The sequence below is a fragment of the Leguminivora glycinivorella genome, unplaced genomic scaffold (assembly GCF_023078275.1).
Source record: "Leguminivora glycinivorella isolate SPB_JAAS2020 unplaced genomic scaffold, LegGlyc_1.1 Scaffold6, whole genome shotgun sequence".
Taxonomy (NCBI): domain Eukaryota; kingdom Metazoa; phylum Arthropoda; class Insecta; order Lepidoptera; family Tortricidae; genus Leguminivora; species Leguminivora glycinivorella.
Window position 1 is genome coordinate 2,747,858 of NW_025952831.1, and position 26,686 is coordinate 2,774,543.

Genomic DNA, 26,686 nt, shown 5'->3' on the forward strand with positions numbered 1-26,686 from the left:
GCCGGCACTTGTTGATGCCCCCGCGCAGGCGTCTAGCAAAGGCGCGCGCGGCTCTCGGCGTCGCGGGGATCCACTTATATAACCGTGTTCCTCAACACATTAAAGACCAAGCCTCTAACGCCTCATTTACAAATAAGCTAAAAGCCCATCTTATTGACCTTGCGTGCTACAGTGTAAGTGAGTTTCTGCAAAAATATCACTGACCCTAACACTCTAGACCTATGTAAATAAAAATAATTATAATAACCATATGTATAAAAATCTATGATGTAATAATTATATAAATTTATTTTTGTTATGTTTACTAATTAATTTCAAATTTTAATTTTAATTTATTATAGTTTATAGTTGACGACATGTAAATGAGATGTACATTTATTAATAAATCATCTGAATCTGAATCTGAATTTAGTTTTATTTACTGTCATACTGTGTAATTTTCTTTGTGTAAATAAATAAATAAATAAAAATAAATAAATCAAACATGGTTAAGAATAATCCCGACAAGTTTTATTCAGGTTTCTAACAAAAAATAAACTAAATTTAAATCGGTTGATCCGTTCGAAAGCTACGATACCACAGACAGACAGATAGGTTCGTCAAACTTATATCACCAAGTGGTTTTTGCGTCGGGGGTTAAAAATGAGATATAAGTTCAACGTGTCTGTCTGTCTGTTTGCCTGTCTGTCTATCTGTCTGTCTGTCTGTCTGTGTGTGCGTCTGTTTGTGGCATCATAGGTGCCAAACGGATGAACTGATTTAGATTTAGTGTTTTTTGTTTTTAACCCCCGACGCAAAAACGAAGGGGTGTTATAAGTTTGACGTGTCTGTCTGTCTGTCTGTCTGTCTGTTTGTCTGTCTGTGTGTGTGTCTGTCTGTGGCATCGTAGCTCCCGAACGGATGAACCGATTTTGATTTAGTTTTTTTTTGTCTGAAAGCTGAGTTAGTCGGGAGTGTTCTTAGCCATGTTTCATGAAACTCGGTCCACTATGTCACGGTCGGGGGTTTTTTCAAAATTTTAATTTTAGCCGAATTAGTCGGAAGTGTTCTTAGCCATGTTTAATGAAAATCGGTCTACTATGTAGCGGTCGGGGCTTTTTTTTTTTTTTTCAAAATTATAATTTTGTGGTTAGGGGGGTGAACGAACGAAATTTTGATATTGCAGCAACAGGTTTTGTATAGAACCCATATCCTACTAGTATTTTTAAGACCCTCACGGGAGGGGGTGGTGAAATTTTTAACCCGGAGCAAACATAAAGTATTCTAAAACGTATTAAATTCATGGTAGGAGCTCTAGCTGATTACTAAGCTGACTCTCTGGAACCATTGTTAAGATGCCTGTTATTGTATTGTAATCTCTCCTGAGAAATTGGTAAGGATTAAGTACAAAAGGCGTCCTGAAGGGGAAGGTAGATTTGCTATCAGAGCAAGTGTTAAGTTAACATTTAGGCATTTTGCCTAGTTATTAGGGACTTTAAATTTATTTTCATATATTTTTAAATTTTTAGGTAAGTATTACTTTTAGTTTTGTACTTCGTTTACGCATTATATTCTTCTTCTTCTTCTAGGTAAGGGGCTTTGTAAGGCTTCAGGGCGCCTTATGTATCACAGCGACCATTTCTGATCTATTGTGATCGCCACCTACTACAACTCTCGATCAAGTCCTATAAATTCAAAGAAAGTAGTATCTTTTTGAGATCGAGATACCTCACATCCTCTGGGTGAATTTGGTAGCTGCCCAGAATCATGTTACGTGTGCGCATTAGAGAGGGGCACTCTGCCAGGCATTATATTATTTATTTTCATTTATTTTTTAAATTTTTAGGTAAGTATTACTTTTAGTTTTGTACTTCGTTTACGCATTATATTGAGACATGTTCTTTTCTTTAGTTAAAATAAAATTTTCATCATCATTATCATCATCATTTCAGCCATTAATCGCCCACTGCTGAGCATAGGCCTCCCTTCGTGTACGCCACTTATCCCGGTCCTGGGCTAATCTCATCCAGAAGTGCCCGGCAGTTTTTCGAATCTCGTCCAACCAACGAGCCAACGGATGACAGGCGTTTCTACATCCGATAGCGGCCACCTATAAAATTTTATAGGGTCTTTACTCTTAGAGACCATATACACCTCTAAAGGCAATTAGATTAAGTAGCTAGTTTAAGTTATGAAAATCAGTAGAGTATTTTACACCTACATGTACCTAGTTTGTATTTCTTTATATCATGTAAAATTTTCAATGTAATGTTGAGATTGACACATAAAAGTAGGTATAACTAGGCCTAATACTTGTTAAATGAATGAATTTGTGTTTTTTTTGTGAAATAGGCAGCAAACGAGCAGACGAGCCGCCTGTTGGGAAGCAGTCATCGCCGCCCATGGACATAAGCAACATCAGGGGAGCACATGCGTTGCCGACCTTTGAGAACCCTAAACCCTAGTTAGTTTTATAACCGACTTCAAAAAAACCAGGAGGTCCTTAATTCGACTGATTTTTTTTTCCTTAATTGAAACGCTGTTTCATTTCTACTGTCATTATCGATTTGTTTACTATTGTCATTAAGATCTTTGTGAAGTCCATTCCGTACCAAAAAACAAAAATAAAATCACAGAGCAGTGAAATAAACGGGACTCTTCAGGCCATCAATTAAGCTTGGGAGAGTTGCCAAATTGACGCTTGAAACGAGCTTGGATTGCTCCGCCGCTGGTACACATACATAAAATAACGTCTATATTCCTAGAAAGGGTATGCAGAGTACTTGAGGTTAATTGTCCTAATTTTACATAAACTGTCCCAAAATGGACGACCAACCTCCGTGCTGCGCGCCGCGCGCGTGCTGGCAGCCTGGCCTTTATGTGATGTGACCGGTCATTTTTTTTTGTAAATTTTTTCTCAGTTCTGTCATGTCAATGAGCGAAAAATTGTTTATTATGCACACTTTTGTAAATAATTTGTTTAAATCACGTTTATTTCTAAATATCCTGTGCTTCTTATGTGTGTATATACCTAATGTGATGTGTATAAACTGGACATATAAATTTTTTCAGTGTTTTATTTTTACCGTTGGCGGCCCGATCACCTACAGGAGGTAAGTCTACTTCTTCTTCTTCTTTGTCGTATCCTCATGGCTGAGGGATATGGCGAATGTGGACACTCTTATCAGTGGTCTCCACGCCACTCGATCCTGGGCCCGGTGCATGCTAGCCTGCAAAGTGGTCTTTGTCACAGACGTTATTCTGTCTGCCCAACGTGTACCCATGCTTCCACTTCTTCGTTTCCTTGTCATGCGTCCCGTGATTGCGGTGCGGTCCTGCTCAGATGGCCAAAGAAACCCAGCACAAGTTTATTTAGTTTCCGACAATATGTTACTGATATCCAGCAGCTCAATTATGGTTTTAGAGGTAAAAAGCAGAGATTATGGATATAGTAGATATGTCCACCCCATACAAAAAAATGCGACCGCCTAAAAGCACGGCAAATGTAGATGGCGTTACTACAAATTTCTTGTTGCCTTGAGATCACTGTTAGATGGCGTTAAGTGTCACTTTTGAGACATAAATCTTTAAAAGAATATAATGAATTTTAGGACTCGTAACGCCATGCATGTACTAGATTGAAAGTTAGTTAATATTTCGCCACCCTTTCTATCGCTTAAATAGCTCAGTTATAGTAGCGTAAGACGATGGACGCGGCCCTGACGTCGTGGGTTCGATCCTCGGTAGTGAAAATCTTTTTTTTTTTCTTTTTTTTTAATATTTTATACCCTTTTCAACCATCTCCTTTTAAATAGTGATTTTTTTAAATATTAGATTCACAACCCATTTCATTGAAATTTTGTTAGACACATGTAATGCAATAAGTTTAAAAATTGTCTTTCAGTATTAGTATTGATGGAAGGTAACCTAAGGTTCAACATCGTACCCATCGTACCTACTAACAGCAATACTCTGTCTTAACTAACCATAGACGTTATGCTCTTGTAATAAGGATTACAAATGTACAGTGACAGTTGTCCAGTTGCATGTACCACATTGAAAGTTAGTCTAGATATATTAATATCGACAATTACAAACCGTCAGCAGATGTTGCTTTATAATATAATTAATAAATAAAGATTTTTTTTTGAGTGTAGGTGGATATTGTCGATTTTGGTTTCGCTCAAGAACCTTTGCGAATACGTTACAGACTAAGGTGTAAATTATCTACGCATTTTGTTATGAAAAACGATACAATATACGGCTTAAACAAAACGCGGAATATAAATACATAACAAAAATTGCCTTGTGTTGCTTAATTCCGTGATTAAATATATGTATGTATTTACAAAAGCTTTGCCGCCATCCACGTCTTACTCAGCTTTAACATAAGACTGAAAATCACTTAAACATTAGTCTTTAGAGTCAAAATCTTTTTACTATTTTTACAATGAATGAATGACAAGTCTAGCTAGGAGGTTTTCCACGAACACCATCAGAGTTTGCGCTATGTGGCTATATATGTCACTCTATATGCCTGGATAGGAGTAAAAGAGAAAGATGTCCGCAATGTGTTAACCCAGGTGACAGCAGTAAGCCCTCAGTACTAGTACTGTCACTGGCTGTCATGGCCAACCTACTGCGTTTCGATACTGGTAAAATATCGAAGTATCATTCATTATGTTCTTTTTGTATCCAGGTTATTAATTATATACGAATATCAAAATATCAAAATGATGATAATTGATGAATATCAAGATGATTTTTAGTTTAAAGCAAGAAGATAAAAATATTTTCAGAAATATGTACCTACTCTTTTTATATAACAAAACGCATCCATCAGTCAAGCGCCGTGTATAGCCATCATCTTCTATTTCTGAATTGATTTTTAATAATAATTTACTAAGGTCTAAATCAGTTTACGACCAAACTAGAGTTATGCGACGTTGCAGTCAGCAGTCTGGCAACGTTGCATTTTGAAGTAACAAAACATTTAATATTCATTCAATTTGTCGTGAAAAGTCTTCATGACTTACTACTCATATTATACCTATAAGTTACCTAATTTCGTCACTCTGATTAAGTAGAAGTTTGGTGTGGCGGTCAAAGATACTGCTTTTTAGCTGCGATAACTTGAGCAGCAGACGAGGTTCGAATCTCACCGGGGAGACCTTGCTTTTTTGTGAATCTTTTTTTATTTTTTTATTTAATACTTTGTGTTTGATTTATTTTTATTCATTATATTTGATGGGAAAATAAGTACTAATATTTCATATCTCAGGTTTGACATGTTTTTACACCCCGAACTACCAATATTCCATGTTTTATCAATCTGGACCAACACTTAGTATGGTAATGAAAAATCTTTTCAAAGAATTTGGTGAATAAAATGGGCCTATTAATATAATTATTGTTTTATTCCTCAATAATATACAATATCTCATCATTTTGACAACTTTAGTCTCATTCTGATCATAGTGCCGTCTGACTCTGTCGTGCTGAAATTATGTAGTTGTTTGTGGTAAAACATTTTTATACTACTAAAAATGAAATAATCAGAAAGTAATACTTCCGTCTTAGTGCGTTATCACATTATCCGATCCGGTATCAGATGTAGGACCGATATCGATATCCAATATATTTAAGCCGCTATCTTTGATTTTTGCCTTTAAAATTCTTCCTTCATCCGATATCGCAGATAGGATAATGTGAAAACGCACTTAGAGTTGTAATATTTTACCTAGCATATTTTGGTTTTACTGGAATGTACGTTCAAGATAATTCAGAATTATCGTTAAAACTTATGCAAAAAAATCAAAAACCATAAAATTAAAATAAAACACAAAAAAAACTGTTATCTTCATGTTTCGGGATGTGATCCTGGATTGAAAACCAAACCAACTTCAACCTGACCAAACGTATCTTGTGGCACGAAAAATCTACTTTCACTAATGTGTCAGGCGTTATTGAAAAGTTGTTATTAAGTTGCACCTGTCAAATGATTGAAGAGAAAAACGTGAGACGGATGTATGGGATGACAAGTCTGTACTGTATTGGCAAGGTGCAGGGTGCAAAGCGGGTGGAGGCCTGGAGGGGTAACTAAAAGGATGACAGCGCTCACCAGCGCTCACTATGGCCAAAATTGACATTCCTGTCACTGACTTACGTTGTCAAATCCATATTGCAGTAAACATTTTCGAGATAAATTTAATATGGGCCTAGTAAAATTTGTTATGGTGAATTGTAATAACACCAAGAAAAATAGCGACTAAATTCTAGCTATTTAGCAAGACTATAGTGGTGGAAACGAAACCACCGTTTAAGTGGATAATTGCCGTAAGAAGAAAAGTGTCATCTAACCTCTGATTATTTAAAGTGCATAATCATTTGATACAAGTATTGAATTTACGGTGAATTTATAATGCAAACTTTATTGGAGGTAGAAAAGCCGATGTGGAAGCCAATACCCAGATATTTGCAAAAGCGGTCTATTTGAGAATATGTTCCTTAAAATCATTTGAGTTGTTCCCTCATGTCTGCTCCTGTGTACACATCGAAACGGATTGACAAAAATGCGTAAACATCGAAGTTTCAATTCAATGGGATGAAGGAGCATGAAAACAAGAAAAGCAGAAGCAGGCCATCCACTAAAGGCTTATCACATTTTAAATAAATTTCCTGAGAACTTATTTCATCGCATTGATGACTATATATTTGTTGTGATATGGTAAACCTCTAATATTTTCAAGTAAATGAAACAAGTTTTTGTAATGTATATTATAATTAAAAGTTATTATAGCTAGTTTCTTTTTATTTTACTATAAACCCTGTACCCTGTCCCTGAATGATATACAATAGTACCTACAGTTAGCCTATGAAAATGACATATCAACAATTTCAAAAACCAATGATTTATTTATACTTTATTGCACATAAGTTCAAATGGTGGAATAATGTCTTCAATCTCTAGAAAATTCCCAGCTAGAACCAATTTCTTGCCTTTATTCATTTACCGATATCGCATATATTATGTTTAAGTCGCCATCTTTGATTTTCGCCTTTGAAATCCTTCCTACATCCGATATCGCCGATCGGGTATAATGTGAAAACGCACTTAAGGTTGTAATATTTTGCCTATTCTGGAATGTACGTTCAAAATAATTAAGAATTATCGTGAAAACTTACGCAAAAAAAATCTAAACAAATAAAAAACCATAAAATAATAATAAAACCCAAAAAACTGGATATCTTTACGTGTGTCTCCACCGAGGCTTGAACCAGTGACCTCTGGATTGAAAAGCGAACGAAGTTCTGATGAGACCATAACGTGCCATGACAATTTGCCCGAAATTCGGTATCATCTAGCTTTCGCTACATGTCAGGCATTTCGATGTTCCTGCATAAAAATAAATAGTTAGTCAGTTCCATCTGTCAAATTATTGAAGAGAAAAACCTGAGACGGATGTATCGGATGACAAGGCTTGCAAATTTATTAAATATAGATATGTGCCAAATGGGACTATGAGCGACATCTATCCATTTCCGCTGCAAACAATAGTTTCGTTTTGACAGTCGCATTTTGTGGTACGGGGTGGCATAGTCTGTATATATGTAGTTTGTGATCTTGATGAAATCCTTCCATCTATATTTTTCTATTCTATGTTTGGTGTGACTATTAGTTTCTTGCTCCGTGGCATCCAGTGGCGGCAAAACCTACCACTGTCTCATGACTCTCATGAGTCATATGCATTTATGCAAGCATAGGAAAAACGCATCTCATTTTGAAAATAAAACCACAATTAGGAGCGATTTATCAGTCTACTAAAATGTTATACAACATAATGCAGACTTCTGGCCGAAGGGTGTAGTCTTTCGACGGTTCCGGGGCAACCTGCCGAATTCTGCTCCCGGACAGATATGTGTTGATATTTTCTTACTTTTATGTGTTTATCTTTTTAAGATTTTATGTATTTTAGTTACTCAGTGCTTTGGTTTTTACTGTCATACTGTGTAACGTAGGTATTTGGAAATAAAATAAAAATTAAATATTTAATTGGTGAAAGACAATAAATGTGTTCAGCAGAACAAGATTACGTTTTCAAATTGACATGTGTTTTTTCTCTGCCTTGCTCATATGTCAGGGTTTTTCGCGATTTGGTGAATATCGCAACTAACGCCGCAAACAAATTGATCTACAAGATTATTGTCTACTGATTTTCCGAACTCACAATGATTCGGCAGGCGCTAAATTATATAGACCATAACTTAGAAAGACGGAAAATAAATTTATTAAAGACCTTAACAAGATTCCTTATATTTATGATACACATATATTAATAGGTTTTAACGTCAATGAAAAGGTCTGTCCTCAGACTTTTCACAAGTTACCTACCAAGGGCCCATTTCTTAAAACGGAAACTTACAAGTTACAAGGGGAAGTCCCTTTCCAACGTTGACTACAACTTGTAAATTGTAACTTGTAGCTTCGAGAAATAGGCCCCAGGTATCTTGACGCTGGTCTTCCGTGGACACCTGTCCAAGCTATCGCGTCAGTACATATATTTAAACAAAATAAATACTTACTTACTTATTACTTTGTTGGCGCGACGACCCAAAGTGAGTCTTGGCCTCCAACACAAGAGCACGCCACTTTACGCGGTCCAGAGCGACCTCTCGCCAGCCCTCGTTAACGCCGAGTTCACGGAGATCTGCTTCCACTCTATCTGCCCAACGATATTTAGGATGGCCAGCGGGACGGCGTCCAGTTGGACAACCCAAATAGGCTCTCTTGACTGCCCGATCCTCACCCATCCTTATAAGATGGCCAAGCCAGCGGAGACGATGTGCCTTGGTCTCACCTAATATATTCGGTTCGGCTATAAGATGTTCAATTTCGGCATTTTTTCGGATTCTCCAACTGCCATCGTCTCTTTTCACGGGTCCCAGAATCTTCCTGAACACCTTACGTCACAAAATAAATATTTATTTTTATTATTTAGCTAGTCGGCCTAGACGAAGTAACAAACGTTGACGGTATGTGGTGATTGAAATGCATTCTGCTACGATACGATGGTAAGCGATTGTGGTAACTGCGTCTTAGGAAAATGTTTACTTCGACCGTACATTCTACCTATTATTAAATAAAATTTTCTTCTGTTTTGGTTAATTAAAAAAAATAATATTGGGGGACACCTTACACAGATCAACTTAGCCCCAAATTAAGCAAAGCTTGTACTATGGGTGCTAAGCGACGATATACATACTTAAATAGGTAAATACATAGAAAACATCCATGACTCAGGAACAAATATCTGTGCTCATCACACAAATAAATGCCCTTACCGGGATTCGAACCTGGGACCGCGGCTCAGCAGGCAGGGTCACTCACCACCGACTGAGCCAGACCGGTAGTCAATCAATTAATCAGTCAAAACGACTGGAAAAGCGTCTCTTTTGTTCAAAAGAAATGAAATATCCTTTGAAAATCATGACGATATCACGCGTTGATCGCGTCCATCATACGCCCACATTTATTAGGGTTCCGTACCTCAAAAGGCTAAAAACAGAAAGAAAAAAAGACTAAAACAGAAACCTCATAAAATCACTATATTTGTCCATCCGACATCCGTTCTCCTGTCTGTCTGTCAGTCAAAATCCTTTATCTCTGGAACGCGTGGAGATTACAGATGTCGGATTGAAATTTAAAAATACATAGTTTAGGTCTACATTCCTTTCAGGTTGTCTGCTCGTTTGCCTCTTGTCTCATAAAAAAGGCTGCTGTGAGGAAAAAAATCTTAACTAAGTTGACGCAAAAAGGAAATAGATTACTTTTAGCAAAGAGGATCGAGTATTATAGAAAGTTACTGTCAAAGTAAAATGTGTGATCACAGTGCATAGACTGCCATCTCTCTACACAAGTTTAGAACCTTTGAACCAAAAATGTTTAGCTTGATATGTATTAAAATGTCAAATATTAATATTAGCGTCATCTAGCCGAGCGTTCTCCAAAGGTGAAATGCCATCTAGGCCACCGTGCCTTTTTCTCTATGGCTTTGAGGTACGTTTTTTTCTTAGACTTTATCCGTCTATACGGAGTTACATATGTCTTTGGTTGTAGTCACAAACATTTAATATTTTCTACAGTTTCAGGAGGATCACAATTTATAGAATTTTAGTAATAAAATTGAAAAGAAAAAAAAATTGTTTATTTGTCAAGAGAAAAATTGTTTATTTGTATTTTTTTTTTTTTATTATGAATGCGCTTAATCTTGACCACAGACTAGCCAAAGGCAAAGACGTGGCCTACGATGGAGTGAGCTCGCCCAGAAGATGCCTGTTCACCCTTGATTTGAAGGTTCTAAAAAATGTATTCGTTTTATTTAATATTTTTTTAATTCAAAATAAATTAAAACGAAATTAAATTTGTACGGAACCCTCGGCCTTCTGACACTTCACACAGCCTGGTTTTAAAAGTGTTACTGTTTTAGTGTACCTACTTTGTTTAGTGGGTGTGTCTGCTGTCAGTTTTTTCTAGCACGCACACATAATTATATTATGTTAAACACATAGTAGCGCACTGTTATGATTTAATAATTATTTTGACCTAAATTAGTTGTATCACGCGGGTTATATTTTCGTCTTTTCTAATATTTCGACTTATCCATTCCATATCATAGCAATTTTTTGCCGATACAAAAATTCGGATTAGTCGCTTTTCGGTGAAGGAAAACATCGCGAGGAAACCGGACTAATTCCAATAAGGCCCAGTTTACCCTTCGGGTTAGGAGGTCAGGATGGCAGTCGCTTTCTTAAAACGAGTGAGCGATGATGATGATGGTAATAAAAATTCGGATTAGGTAGTTTTTTGCGGAATATATAATAGGAAATAGTATGAATATAGGAACAAATTAATGATTAAAACTATGATTTTTAGGTTTCCGTACCTCAAAAAGGAAAAACGGAACCCTTATAGGATCACTCGTGTGTCTGTCTGTCCGTCTGTCACAGCCAACTTGCTCCGAAACTACCGAACCGATTAACTTGAAATTTGGCACACGTATGTAAACCTGTGATCCAAAGACGGACATGTAATTTGAATTAAGAAAAATTCAATTATAGGGGCCACTTTTGGGGGGTAAAATTGAAAATTCAAAATCAAAGTTTCTAGAACTATATTGTGTTACATATCAAGTGAAAGAGCGTTTTATAAGTATTTCAAAAATATTTTTTTTAATAATTTTTAGTAAAGTAATTTAAGAAAATAGGCAAAAAATGACCCCCCCCCCCCCCCCCCTTATCTCCGAAACTACTAAGCGTAACATTTTCTAAAAAATACATGAGATAGTTTTCAATCTATAGATTACAGGAAAACCTATTAGAAATCTACAGTAAAGCGTAAGTCGGACTTGAAAGAAAAAAACTCTAAATACGAATTTCACTCACTGTCGCTGCAAGGAATTATCAAATCTCTCGAAATTATGTGAACGCGTTTGAATATCCATACTAATATTATAAATGCGAAAGTGTGTGTGTCTGTTTGTTTGTCCGTCTTTCACGGCAAAACGGAGCGACGAATTGAGGTGATTCTTTAAGTGGAGATAGTTCAAGGGATTGCGAGTGACATACACTGAGAGAAATTTGCATTGTGAATTTAACAAGTTCGACTTGTTGCGGTTTATCCGTTTGAATCAGCCAAACGTATGTTTAAAACAATATGTGTCAGGTTGTATTTATAAAATCGACTTGTTGATTCAAAAAATATATTGCCGATTCAAATGACAAGTAGCTTGTTGTTTGAACTAAAGAGCACGTAGGCGCTATTTTTAACCGACTTCAAAAAAGGAGGAGGTTCTCAATTCGACTGAATGTTTTTTATTTTTTTTTTATTTTTTTTTTGTATGTATGTTATTCGATATCTCCGAGAATCGTGGACCGATTTTCAAAATTTTTTTTTTGATCGAACCGGTATAACCCCGAGATGGTCCCATTGGTACCAAGTCAGGGTCTGATGATGGGATCCTGGAGAAATCGAGGGAACTCTTCAAATGTTATAGGCACATGTAATGTTTTTAGTCTATTTTTCAAAGGTACACCAGTATTTACGTCTGATGGTAATAATTTTATGTGGCTGAGCTGATGATGGAAGGTCAACTCCTCAATGGTTAGGAGTTAAAGGATAATTCTTTCACTACTGTACATGTATTCGGACTGATACATATAATATCACTAGGAACCACTAAAAATCAACAAATAAATAAACTTTTTAACAAAAAATAAAACCGCCTTCAAAAATAAGCGCGTTACAAAACACGGAGAAACTAAAAAGCCAAAAATAATTAACCTTTCAATTCAGATTTCTTATCGTATTGCAATAAGCTAAACATCCAAATTATAAACAAATCAATTATTTTTGGAGTCGGTACCAGCCTGTGTATGGTTGGGTGGGGCAAACAGGCAATAGCAAGGCGACGAACAGGTCTGGTACCGACTACAAAAATAATTGATTTGTTTATAATTTGGATGTTTAGCTTATTGCAATACGATAAGAAATCTGAATTGAAAGGTTAATTATTTTTGGCTTTTTAGTTTCTCCGTGTTTTGTAACGCGCTTATTTTTGAAGGCGGTTTTATAACCAAAAAACTTGTTGAACGAACATGAAAACTGGTTGTATTTTCTCTCAGTGTAGGCTACTTTTTGTCTCTTCCTAACGCGAGCGAAGCCGCGGGCAAAAGCATATAAACTCATTTCTGTTTCGTCAAAATATCGATTATTCGCAAAAATGACTTAAGTTCCTACTAAAAAGGAGGCGCTTAAGCCCTTCTTGTAGTGTACGGAACCCTTGCAACGCGAGTACAACTCGCACTTTGCCGGTTTTTTTATTTGTGTGCCGTGTATGAAGGGATATTCTACAAATGATTTAAAACATTTCTAAGTAGTTTAATCAGCTAGTTTTCTCTAATAGTCTAAGCAAATAAAGTTGTATATTTTATTTTACGATTGCAGATTTAACTAGGCTGTAAAGTTTTAATTTATTCCTTCTTCAGTTTCTGTTGTAAAAGCGCGTAATAGGTGTACGATGTTTGAACTACCTGGAATTAAAACAATTTTATTACAACCATGAAAGAATAATTTATAATTATAAAATGAGAAAGGTTTTTCAAAATGCGACGACATGGCTCGGGAACAAAAATTATGTGCGTGAAGTGCATAATTATATTTTTGTTCCCGAGTCATGTCGTCGTATTTTGAATGATACCTTTCTCATTTTATAATTATAAATTAGTTTAAATCAAAGTAAAAAGATCAACTAAGTATCTAAGTTAGGCGAGGGCCTTTTTTGTGACCCTCAAATAGGAAAACAAAAGTTGATAACAAAACCAAATAAATTTTATTTTAGTGCAGGTGCGCAAAGACAGGATACTGATAGTGTTGTGTTCATGCCGGTGAGTAAGGCTGCCAGAGCTCAACGAGGGTGCGACATACGGAACTAATTTGTTCCGTCTATTGTCCTTTGAGTCGTCAACAACCCGAACCCTCCTTAGAACTTGTACACTCCTTTTTGCTGTGTACTTAACACATCACGGGAGTGTACAAGTTTCCAATGAGTTGGCAACGCGCATGTGACACCCTTGAGTTGCAGGCGTCCATAGGCTACGGTGACCGCTTTCCATCTCAGTGGACCGTATGCTTGTTTGCCACCGACGTAGTATTAAAAAAAAGTTATATTTAAGGTGCTCAGTCCTAAACCTCTTCAATTATAAAGGAAGCCAGTGTAAGAGCGTGATCAGCCCTCAAATACACTCTTGAAAGTTGAAGTGTTCACGCGCTGTTGAATTTAAATCGGTAAAAAATAATCGACCCGGTCGGCAAGGAATTTCACTGCTCGGCTTTGCGCATACCTACGTAAGAAAAGAAGAAGCAAAGCACTTCATTCAATTGGTGAATTATATACCAAGTTGCCCGTGTGGTGACGGGTTAAGAATTTCACCACCCCCTTTCTTCCCGTGGGTGTCGTAGAAGGCGTCTGTGGGATATGGGTTAAATTGTGGCGTAGGCGAGAGGCTAGCAACCTGTCACTGCTATGTCACAGTTTCGTTTTCTTTCAACCCCTTATTTGCCAAGAGTGGCACTGAAACTTGAGTAGTTTCATGTGCTCTGCCTACCCCTTCATAGGATACAGGCGTGATTGCATGTATTGTATGTATGTATATATATACCAAGTGAGGTGGAAACCGTGGAAACCGGCCGTGCGACGAGCGTCTAGAAGTCCGATGGTAGAATGGGCACGGTGGAATAAGCTAGCGACTTTCCGCCGATGGGTCAAAGACTTGCTTAGTGATAAGTAAATGATTAATATAGTGTTGTGTTCCTGCCGGTGAGAAAGGCTGCCAGAACTCAACGAGGGTGCGGTGTGCTGCTGGTGAGGGAAGGGCCTACGGAACTAATTTGTTCCGTCTATCGTCCTTTACGTCGTCGGCAATCCAAACCCTGTGTACTTAACACAGCAAAAAGGAGTCTAGGTACAAGTTTCTAATGGATTGGTAACGCGCACGTGACACTCCTTGAGTTGCAGGCGTCTATAGGTGACGGTGACCGCTTTCCATCAGGCGGACCGTATGTTTGTTTGCCACTGACGCAGTATAAAAAAGACGAGTGCAAGACATACGTACAGCGGCCGCAGTAGGTAACGAGATCCTAAACATGCCCCCAGCATTGACGACCAGGGCTCGTTGAGCGCGCAGCGCAGTCAACAGCAGAACCTTGCCGGTTCTGACGTCCCCCGACCACTCGGGGTATGCTGCGTCAGATATCTGCAAGCTCTGGAAAAGATTTACATGTCTTTATTGGGGGTGTTTGGACCTTAAGCAGAAATAGAACTGGGCAAGCCGTCTGCCGTATGCACTCACCAGAGACTAAAATAAGCAAAGTATGGGTGCCGCAAGACGGGAGAGAATCTGGCAGGCCCAGGCGGAGATGGCGGGATGACCTGGACGTGTATCGCAGCGATTGGCCGGAGATCGCTCATAATTGGGACGAGTGGAAATTGAACGGGGAGGGTTTTTCCCAGCAGTGGGATACAGTCTAAGCTTTTAATAATTAAAGTTATTGTTTTAAATTTTATTGCACATTTAAAAAGTACATGCGGACTTAATGCCTTTAGACATTCTCTGCTGATCAATCATGGGGTAACAACCTAACCTTCCGTGCCTGTTTATGTTTGTTTGTTCAGGATAAAAAACCGATCAAGTGCGAGTCGAACTCGCTTGAAATTTGACAATATTTGCTACTGAAATGAAAAAATATAAGAGCTTTAGTCGAAATCCAAAGCCCTTTGCGATATAAAAGCAAGAAAATGTTTGTCTTTCCTTGATAGTATAATGTTTATATTGTAAGGATCTTGCTACCATTTTTGTGATTTAGGTACTTCTCTGCTAAGCCGGGATTAGTCGTTCGTAGCCTGATCCCGTAAGGACAAAAAATTATACAGTTTTTGGTCAAAAAATTAAAAAAATGTGCTAACGACACTCATACCTTATTTATAAGCACATCTGCTGGGAAGCAGTACATCAGGAGTTCCATCATGACACACAGTAAGTAAAATATCATGGTCATCATCTCCACTGGTTCCTGTGTCTGAGAATGAAGCAAGCCATACAAATTAAAGACATAATGCAGAAACTCACGCAAGTATTCCTAAAACGGGCAGAGTACATAAAACTGCTCAGGTTTCAATCCAATGCCTCTGGAATAGCCTTGTTTCCTATACTTAAAATAAAATATTTTATGCAAAGTACAAAATAAAGCATCATATAATTAAAAGAAAAAAAATTAACCGTAGTTATGTTTAAACATAAATTATATTTAATAAGTCAGAGAGAAAGATATAAAGTAAATGAATTGACCGTGACGTCACTCCTCAGTATTTCATAGTGATTCCATGTTAGCAAATAGTTTTGACAGTTTTTAAAAAAAAGCTGATTTGACTAGTAGGAAACTAGCCTATTAAGGGGTTGAAAGAAAACGAAATTGTGATATTGCAGAGGCGCACGGACTAAGTTTTCAAAATTGTCGATTTTTAGGGTTCCGTAGTCAACTAGGAACCCTTATAGTTTCGCCATGTCTGTCTGTCCGTCCGTCCGTCCGTCCGTCCGTCCGTCCGTCCGTCCGTCCGTCCGTCCGTCCGTCCGTCCGCGGATAATCTCAGTAACCGTTAGCACTAGAAAGCTGAAATTTGGTACCAATATGTATATGAATCACGCCGACAAAGTGCAAAAATAAAAAATGGAAAAAAATGTTTTATTAGGGTACCCCCCCTACATGTAAAGTGGGGGCTGAATTTTTTTTTCATTCCAACCCTAATGTGTGATATATTGTTGGATAGGTATTTGAAAATGAATAAGGGTTTGCTAAGATCGTTTTTTGATAATATTTATATTTTCGGAAATAATCGCTCCTAAAGGAAAAAAAAGTGCGTCCCCCCCCCTCTAACTTTTGAACCATATGTTTAAAAAATATGAAAAAAATCACAAAAGTAGAACTTTATAAAGACTTTCTAGGAAAATTGTTTTGAACTTGATAGGTTCAGTAGTTTTTGAGAAAAATATGGAAAACTACGGAACCCTACACTGAGCGTGGCTTGACACGCTCTTGGCCGGTTTTTGTAATCACAATTGCAATTACACAGATAATCTAATGGCCTAAGACCCTAAGAGCCCAGAGCCGCCAGACCTTCCTCGTTTTCTCAAGGATGAAGCTTTGGGATATTGTATAGTTCGTATCAACGTTTAAGTTAGTTCGGTCTGGCGGCTTACTCCATAATTACATATCATTTACATTGGCGATTTACAAAGGCCAGGCCCCGTAGCCGAATGGCATTTCTCCGACGCCAAACGAAAGCGATACGCCGCTGGCTCTGTCGCGCCAATACGCAAGCGCGATAGAGATAGATATCTACTAGCGCTTCGTTTCGTGAGCGTTTCGTGAGCGATTGTGCCATTCGGCTAGCCACCCAGGTCAGAAGTACTCGAAACCGACGAGCGTGTATGAGAAACGTTATGAAAGTGTGTGAAGCGAAAGTGATTTGTCAGGATCGTAGTAAATGAAAATCCGTGATCTCTGCCTACCCCTCTGGGAAACAGGCGTGATTGTATGTATGTATGTATGTTACATTGGCGAACAGCCTCCACAAACTAAAAATCAATAATAAACTTTTTCCTTGAATTCTCGCTAACAGGTGAGAGTTTTTTAAATTTTAGGGCCACTTGCACCAACGGAAATGAAGCGTTAACCCGAGGGTTAACCCACCATTTTATATGGAATTTGACAGATGACAGCCCACTAACCCTGAGTTAAGTGGTTGGTGCAAGTGGGCCTAAATGGGCTTACTAGCCACAGACTAGCCAAAGGCAAAGTCGTGGCCTACGATGGAGTGAGCTCGCCCAGAAGATGCCTGTTCAGTGTTCACCCTAGATTTTGAAGGTTGATTTAAGATTTCATGATTTAATCGAGATTCCTATCCTTGCTAGAATACAATACTTACAATGGTTATTTTATAAACAGTCATGCATACGACTATGCTGCTGGTCACACATTGACAGAAAATCGGCATACCGAAGATCTTTGCGATTTCTTCGACGTACCTGCAACAGTCATTTCCAAGACTCAGAAATATCCATTGAAATTATAACCATAATTTATGGCCATAATTTATTCGTACACAGTTGAAGGCTAGGGCAAAAATAAGGCATAATTAAAAAGTTTACATAGGTACATACTAGTAGAAGGCAGATTTATAGTTATTAATGAACCATATTATAACAAACTAAAATTTATTTGGAATATCTTCTTCAACCTAGGGTTTTCCCGGCATAGCGCCAGGGTGCGCTTCCCTACTCAGTCTTCACTTTGCCCGGTCTTCGGCATCCTGAGGTGTGAGATTGTTCTCTTCCATGTCCGTACGACGTCCAGCCAGCGTTTCTTAGGCCTATCGCGGCCGCGTGCCCTTAAGTTTATTTGGAGCTTTTGCCCGTGGTTTTGCTCGCGTTAAATTCGCAGATTTCGGAATGCTCCATACAAACTTCCACCCCCATTTTAGGGAAACGGGAGGTCAGAAAAAGACAAAAAGTAGCTTATGTCACTCTCCATTCTCTCAAGTGATTTTTTATGTGGAGATAGTTGAAGGGATGGAGAGTGGCACAGGCTACTTTTTGTCTTTTTCTAACGCGAGCGAAGTCGCGGGCAAAAGCTAGTACTTAAATAAAAATGTTGTCTACTAACTCAATGATCCGTTGATGAAACTTAACGCAGAGCACCGCTTTCTTGTAGCAACAATCTTTGTCTGAAAGAAAACATATACCTATTAACTGTCTAACTAGGATTATTTAGATTTTTTTTTTAAGAATGGCTTTTGCTCCTCGCTATTTTAAGCCAGGTGGATTCTGCCAATGTCGTGGTGAGGAGTGAGGACTTTTGACTTTTTTTTTTTAGAATTAGTCCAGCCTAGCCGAAGTGCCAATGGGTGGATTTCAACATACTCGAAATTTGCCTAATTTTGGTGGATTTTTTTAGTTTTATAATTTTTGTTGAAATTATGTACTGATGTTACATAAATAATTATAACCAATATTATGTATCAATGACCTTTCATTATAATAAGTAGTTTTAGAGAAATTACGATTTCAAGGACATGGTCGCCACCAAAATTGGTCTACCCACAAAAATAAAAAATAAAATCAAAAATAAAGCCTTTTATTATTTTTCTATTATTTTCTACTTGAAATAATAAACTTTTAACATGTAATAAATACTTTTCAAATAGAAACAAAAACGTTACTGCCCTCAATTTGTTCACGACCCACCAAAATTAGATATTTTTGTGTGGCGCGGACCAATCCAGCAAGGTATGACACTTGTGTCATGTCTAAATGCAGGAACGAACCTGAATCAAATGGTCATGTTACGACACGTTTGTTCGTCTTGCTGCGTCTCGTTTAACCATAAAAATGATTTCAATACTTACCTCCAAAATTGGTTCTTTCCCCCGGACAACTTTTGGTGCTCAGTTATAAGTGTCAAATTGTATAATAATATTGACTTATGTCATCTTATAGTATATTATATAACGGTAACGTTATGAAGGCTATAAAAGTTGAGTACCGCGGTTAGGCCACGAAGGCTTGCCGAGTGGCCTAAGTAAGGTACGAGACTTTTATAGCCTTCATAATGTTACGATTGTATACTATACTTTTTCTACGACAGCCACATACATACCTATTCGAGAATAATAAAATGGGTTAGTTACTTACTTCATATAATGAATGGGAATATTTGTGTGGATCGTCGTAGCATTGAGTATTCTGTCCACAATGTTGATGGCGAGAAATTGTTGCACAATTCTTCAAAATATGCCAACAACGCCGTTTCAGAGAAAGTTGAAACATTTTTTTGCAATTTCCATGTCAAAACAATCATAACATTTTTGGTACGCTTTATCTGACTTTTCATGTAAGAAATTGTCAGTCACTTTGAGCGCCCATAGCCTTGATTTCTTCGGAAGTGCATTTTTCACCAGAATCACTCATAATTACTTATGTTATTGCACAATAACGTCAAATTAAAACAAACTACACACCACCGAAATAGTTCAAATAGTTTCGTGATAAGTTTACAAATGTCAAACATACCATAGACAAGAGAAATAGAAAATAAGCCGGTTTTCAATTACGAAAAATGTGGTTGCGTTCAAGAATATTTAAATGTCGAATGTAAAATTATTGGATAAACTTATGATTTTTACCTTTGTTTTGCAATATCTAATATGTAAAACGCATTTAAGTTTATTTTTTCATCTTGATTTAAATTATGAACCTAAATATTATATTATTTATTAAAAGTTACTTATTACTGTAAATGAAAACATACCTGATAAATGGAAGTTGTGCTTTTAAAAAAAAATTAACAGAACTCCTATATTCATATGATTACTGCTAGCAGTAATCCTATGAACCAATAGACAAATAGACTTTCTCATCGTTACTCAAATGAACTTAATTTGGATACCGCTGACAATAATCTAATTGACAGATTTAAGTGCTGGAGTAGAAAAAAATATACCTAATGTAATAAAGAATGAAGTTATGGCAAGTCTTCTTTATAGCTGCGGATTTACTGGATTTACCATAGCAATAATCCGCTAAAAACAGGCTCTGGACGCTACACCAAAATTAGAATTTCGATGGAAAATTATTTTTAAATAAATATACATAACACTTGTAACAATTTGCAATGTTGCCGAAGGTAGTATTTTAGGATTGGTTTTCATAAAAAAAATAAAAACCCGGAAACAATTAGCCCACACAATGATTATCAGCTCCGCCACAAAAAAATCACGCTGAGAAATTCACCCCAATCACTGATGCTATGTCGCGATCGAAACGCAGTCTGGCTCTGTCGCGCCACTACAGAAGAGCGATAGGGAGCTAGCTTTGATATATTTACGGAGCGTAAGCAATTGTGACATTCGTTACCAAGTTGCCTCACTATGTTTTCCTTCACCAAAATGCGACTGGCCTTACCTAACCACAAAATTTAAATTTTGAAAAAGCCCTCGTCTTTATGTATTGGACCGACTTCCATCAAATACGGCTAAGAACGCTCCCGACTAATTCAGCGTTCAAAAAAAATCTAAATCGATCGATTTAGAGAGCTACGATGCCACAGACAGACACACACAGACGAAGAGACAGACACGTCAAACATAACACCCCATCGTTTTTGCATCGGGGGTTAAAAATATCAAACGACACATTTCATAAGTACCTATTTGATTTTGTTTCTTGTGGATTACTTGTAAACTATGTGAGGTGTGAAATAAAAAGTATTGTATTGTATTGTATAAGTTCCTACCCTGTTTACCATCACCCTTGAGATCCAACAGTTGCTCGTGAAGCAAGCCGACCTGCGTTGACGCCAGCGTCAATACTCCAGAGACGAGAAAATTCTCAGCGGCGTCACCCACGCCAGATATTACGACGCTTAGCGAGGTGTAAAAGTACATCACTGCGAATCTACTTACAACAAAAAAATCTAGTTAGAATAAGAGTTTAGTTACTATTTCCTTTGAGCAAAATTCGTAATTGCATGAACAAAAATCAAAAATAACTTGCGAATGCGTTATACCCAAAATAGTACTGAAATTCTATCAGGATATTTAAAGAGTTTTTTCCAAAAAAATTGCCAGTATTTTTCACAAGCTAACGTATAACGTCAAAACCTTATGGTAAAACTTTAGTTCCTATCAAAAACATCAAGGTCATCTCGGCAACGCCACCAAACCTGCTGTGACATCCTATTCGATTTTGAAGCCCAATTGGTAGTATAGTCAACCAATTGGAACCCTAGGCCACTGTAGGACTATGTCATAGTGAAGTTATAAATCAGATTGTAAGAAATCTCTTACTGCTTGTCATTTTGACATGGTTGTAGAGTGGCTAGGGTTCCAATTGGTTGACGTACATTTCGCCAACAAGTCATGTGGTATGCATAATCTGCTCTTCAGCTTGTTGTTATCTATTTTCAACAAGTTACTACACACTAAAGTAGGCTATTTTCTATTTTACATGTATTGCCCTTTCACGTCGAAAGGAAACGTGATCTTCAACGGCAGCGTCAGCACGTCCTTCAGAGCCGGCACCACGAACCAAAAGACGGCGGTCACACCAGCAGACACCAAAATCAGGTTTCCAACCAATCCCGTCAGTTTTACTGCTCTTTCCAGCTGCGCTTTCAGCTGCGGCTCTGATGGGGTGAAAGCTGGACCTGTAGGCAGTGATATGGGCAAAAATAATTGAATTACAAAATTTAATTACGGAAATTAACGAGTTCGTTTGACTCCTAATGAATCCCATCACCAGAACTCGAGCTTGAGCAAATTGTGACTCAACATGCTTAACAAACATAACAAAGAGAACAAATCTCCTAACACGAACTATGCGTCGTTAAGGAGTGCCGTTCTGATCATCATCAGCAGTTCCACTCCATCAAATGTCACTATTTGTAATGTAAATTGTTGATGTTATGATCATAATACAAAAGCCACTAAAAGTGTGCCGTCAGATTTGAGGAGTTCCCTTGATCTCTCATAGATCCCAGTACCAGAACTCGAATTTGACCAAAATGTGACTTGAAAACTCAAGCTTACAAACTTTTCATTGAAAAATTAAGCATACAAACATAACAAAGAGAACAAATCTCCTAACATGAGCTATGCGTCGTTGAGGAGTTCCGTTCTGATCATTATGAGCAATTCGCAATACCAATATAGGTATATTATACACATACATAGTTACGTATATAGAGATATACGTACTAGGAATATAAACTAAAACAAAATGGCATATTTATACAAAAAACCGGCCAAGAGCGTGTCGGGCCACGCTCAGTGTAGGGTTCCGTAGTTTTCCGTATTTTTCTCAAAAACTACTGAACCTATCAAGTTCAAAACAATTTTCCTAGAAAGTCTTTATAAAGTTCTACTTTTGTGATTTTTTTCATAATTTTTAAACATATGGTTCAAAAGTTAGAGGGGGGGGGACGCACTTTTTTTTCCTTTGGGAGCGATTATTTCCGAATATATTAATATTATCAAAAAACAATCTTAGTAAACCCTTATTAATTTTAAAATACCTATCCAACAATATATCACACGCTGGGGTTGGAATGAAAAAAAAAGTCAATCCCCACTTTACATGTAGGGGGGGTACCCTAATAAAACATTTTTTTTCCATATTTTATTTTTGCACTTTGTTGGCGTGATTGATATACATGTTGGTACCAAATTTCAGCTTTCTAGTGCTAACGGTTACTAGTTGACTACGGAACCCTAAAAAGGCGCTGATGGACCTTCGTAATTTTTCTTGAAAATAATTTGATTTGCTCTTAGAGCAGCTACCATAAATATGTTTCTGGGAATGCGAGTTCATACTAAATGCTAATTTGGGCGCGTTACCATCTCCCAAGGCGATGAGGCGTTTTATCCTCTCCTGCCTGACAATGATAGTCATCAGCTTTACAGCTTGCACGAGATGTGACATCAGCAACACGGCCGCGTCTACCATGCGCTCTGAATCGTCACGGTGCTGGAAGCAATAACCACAAAATTATAATTTTGAAAAAATCCCCGACGTTGGGGACTGATTTCCATCAAACATAGCTAAGAACACTCCCGACTAATTCAGCTTTCAAACAAAAACAAAATAAATCGGTTCATCCGTTCGGGAGCTACGATGTCATAGACAGATACAACACAGGCAGAGAGACAGACACGTCCAATTTATAAAACCCTGTCGTTTTTGCGTCGGGGGCTGAAATATGTAGGTCTATGTGGCGATGACACAATAAATGTACACAATGCGAACTACTCTCGAGTCGGCAACTCGGCACTTCGTTTTCCACTACCATGGTGAGCGGGTCAATCGCAAAGTACTCGAGTAAAATATGAGTTTTATTGATCACCCCTACAGCACAACGAAGCCTCAGCATCACATTCTAAAAGCAGGATACATCCAACGTCACAATTGCTTACGCTTCGTAGATCTCTCTATCGCTCTTCGGTCAGAGCCAAACTTTCGATCACCACGTAACGTCAACGATGTCACTTCGGTTAGGCCGAATGGTCTTCCAGGAGAATGGTAGTGGAAAATTAAAGAAAAATTTCAACGGAAGCGAATCAACTGCAGAAATAGATTGCTGTCTAGGTTCAAGCCTATGGTGCAAGATTAACAAACATCTAATCACTTAATACTCACTTTATACACATATGCGATCTCAGCCAGAATGATGAAGAAGAACATGACAGTTTGCGTGACGTATCTGAACACTATGTAGGCCAATCTCCCGCCGTGCGTCAGATTATCCGGCATCCATACTCCAGAATACTTCATCACGGCTATAGATGATGAGAGGCAATCCGAATTCTTCATTGCAGTGCCCCTGAAGTAAATGATCGGCTAAAGCTGGTCGTTCACACTAAGATATGCTAGCACCATTCAATTGAGCTGGTGAAGCAGGCTAGAAGTAACCTATTGCGGAGCTCAAAGGCCGAGCTCCGCGTAAGGCCGAAGGTACAAAACGTCAAGCGTCACACAAGAAGCTGCATTCCTAATTTACGAAATATTTAAAGTTCTTATTTATCGGCCAAAACTGAAGAACTGTATTTGAGGTGCGGCAAAAATCTTTTCGGATGCTATTCTGACCCGGTCTCATTATAAAAGTTTACCGATTTTTGCAAAATTTTGTAAGCGAAACCTACCGCACATCTTATAACTAAACAGATTATTGAATTAAACGTTATAAATTCGGGTTCGTTTTAGAAAGGTACTGTGGTACTAGTTTGAAGACTTTAAGTCTACTGCTCATAGTCACATTTTTTTCGCTTACCTAGAACGAGAGGAAAAGAAGGAGAGAAACGTATAGAAAATCTGTTTAAACATTGAGATGGTGCTCTCTATTCCGAGTCTTCGCTTACAATGGTACGTAGTAATAAGCTTAGTTTTTAATTAGCCAAAAGTTTATCTAATTAAGGTTTGTTTAAACACTTTCAAAGTAAGTTTTTAATTCGAATCAAATTAAATTACGTAAATGTGTCGGAAAGTTTGTAGGTCAATTTTGTTTCCTAATTACTGACCTTTTCTACCGAACCATATGTTTTAATCAGAAATTATACGCTGAATGAAAACCTTGAGGTTTATTCAAAAGGATTACTAAAGTTCACTAGACACAGACAGTCAATACAGTCATCTCTGTTTATTTATTCCATAGCCATTAGCCTTATTGATGACGGTAGCTATAATTATTACGAACTAACTTTTGCCCGCGGCTTCACTAACGTTAGAAAGAGACAAAAAGTAGCCTATGTCACTCTCCATCCCTTCAACTATCTCCACTTAAAAAATGACGTCAATTCGTCGCTCCGTTATATCGTGAAAGACGGACAAACAAACAGACACACACTCTTTCCCATTTACAATACTACTAGCCTTTGTCCGTGGCTTCGCTCGCGTTAGAAAGAGCCAAAAAGTAGCCTATCTCACTTCATCAATTTAACTAGGTACCGTCAATTTGCCGTGAAAGACGGACAAACAAACACACACACTTTCCCATTAATAATATTAAAGTATGGATTAGTATAGTATGGATGGATGTGGGAGGAAGTAACGGGAGAGGAAAACTGAGGAAGAGGTGGATGGAATGTCTAAGACATGATATTAAACGAAAGTAAGTTAATGATGAGAATTGACGGGTGATAGGTATGGAAGAGGAAGACAGGGTGGCTAGCCGAATGGCACAATCGCTCACGAAACGCTCACGAAACGAAGCGCTAGTAGATATCTATCTCTATCGCGCTTGCGTATTGGCGCGACAGAGCCAGCGGCGTATCGCTTTCGTTTGGCGTCGGAGAAATGCCATTCGGCTACGGGGCATGCCGCGCCGACCCCAAAAATAAGGGACCATTTAGACGGTACGAGAACTCGCATGCGAGTTTTATTACATTGCGGTATTTGATGGCTGTGCAAAATTGTATGTAACCTCAACAACCCGCAATGTAAATAAAATCGCATGCCATTTGCACGTCGTCTAAATCAGGCCTAATGGTGACGGATTATGTAGACAACAAACCTGTATTTACTTTGTAGCTGGTTATTCTTCAGTGCCATAATTAAATGTTTATATAAAGTTTGAAACACGTGACGCCTTGACGATTCACTTTTCCAAGTGACAGAATTTTGCTGCAAAAACCTTATCGCTGCAACCAATGCGATTAATTGCAGCTCAGACATGTTATTAAGATATTTGACGTCTGTTTCGTAATAAGTAGTTCAGAAATGTTCGCAATTTTCTTCGATAATTATACTAAATTCGTAGTTACTTTCTGCGAAATTCACTTATTGAATGCAGCGATAGCATGACATTTTGATAGCAAATTTAACTAGCGACTTGCCCCGGATTCGCACGGGGGTGAAATCATTAAAACATCTACAGTCAACCAAAAAAGTGATTTACCTCTTTTCGACCTCATGTGTTTAAAAATAGAGGCGAAACGTGGTAAACTACTTTCATGGCTAACCGTACAGTAAGTTTTATGGTTTTGTTTAAAATATAAATATAAATATATATATTGGGGACACCTTACACAGATCAACTTAGCCCCAACTAAGCAAAGCTTGTACTATGGGTGCTAGGCGACGATATACATACTTAAATAGATAAATACATACTTATAATTATACATAGAAAATATCCATGACTCAGGAACAAATATCTGTGATCATCACACAAATAAATGCCGTTACCGGGATTCGAACCCAGGACCGCGGCTTAGCAGGCAGGGTCACTACCGACTGAGCCAGACCGGTCGTCAAAAAAGATAGACATATTATTATGCCATGATGGACTTTTTTGAAGGCTTATAAGAAATACATAATTTTGCCATACATAGTTTAAATATTTTGGGCAGCGTTTTCGATTATATAAGGTCTTAACCAGCAGCGGGGTTTTGTAAATTTTAACATTAAAAGAAAAAAGTCAATACGTAGCCACCGAAAACAAAATATTGCTCAGAAAAGCTGTTCCTTCTAAGTTGTGTGTTGCAGACTGCTGTCTGAACGTCTGTAAAGCCCCTCTTAGTTTTGTTTTAAATAGGCTACTTGA

General features: G+C 37.8%; 1 protein-coding gene across 1 annotated transcript; it reads right to left on the minus strand.

The window, feature by feature from the left end:
• Window positions 1-13,008: 13,008 nt before the first annotated feature.
• LOC125242051 (odorant receptor Or1-like) lies at window positions 13,009-24,468 on the minus strand. Its single transcript, XM_048150754.1, has 10 exons — window positions 24,416-24,468; window positions 23,785-23,968; window positions 22,986-23,115; window positions 21,598-21,796; window positions 20,885-21,045; window positions 18,257-18,317; window positions 17,520-17,619; window positions 15,512-15,613; window positions 14,650-14,799; window positions 13,009-13,068 (listed from the first exon to the last, which is right to left on the minus strand). Exons 1-10 carry the CDS (start codon window positions 24,466-24,468, stop codon window positions 13,009-13,011), a joined length of 1,200 nt encoding a protein of 399 aa, XP_048006711.1.
• Between the last annotated feature and the right edge of the window lie 2,218 nt (window positions 24,469-26,686).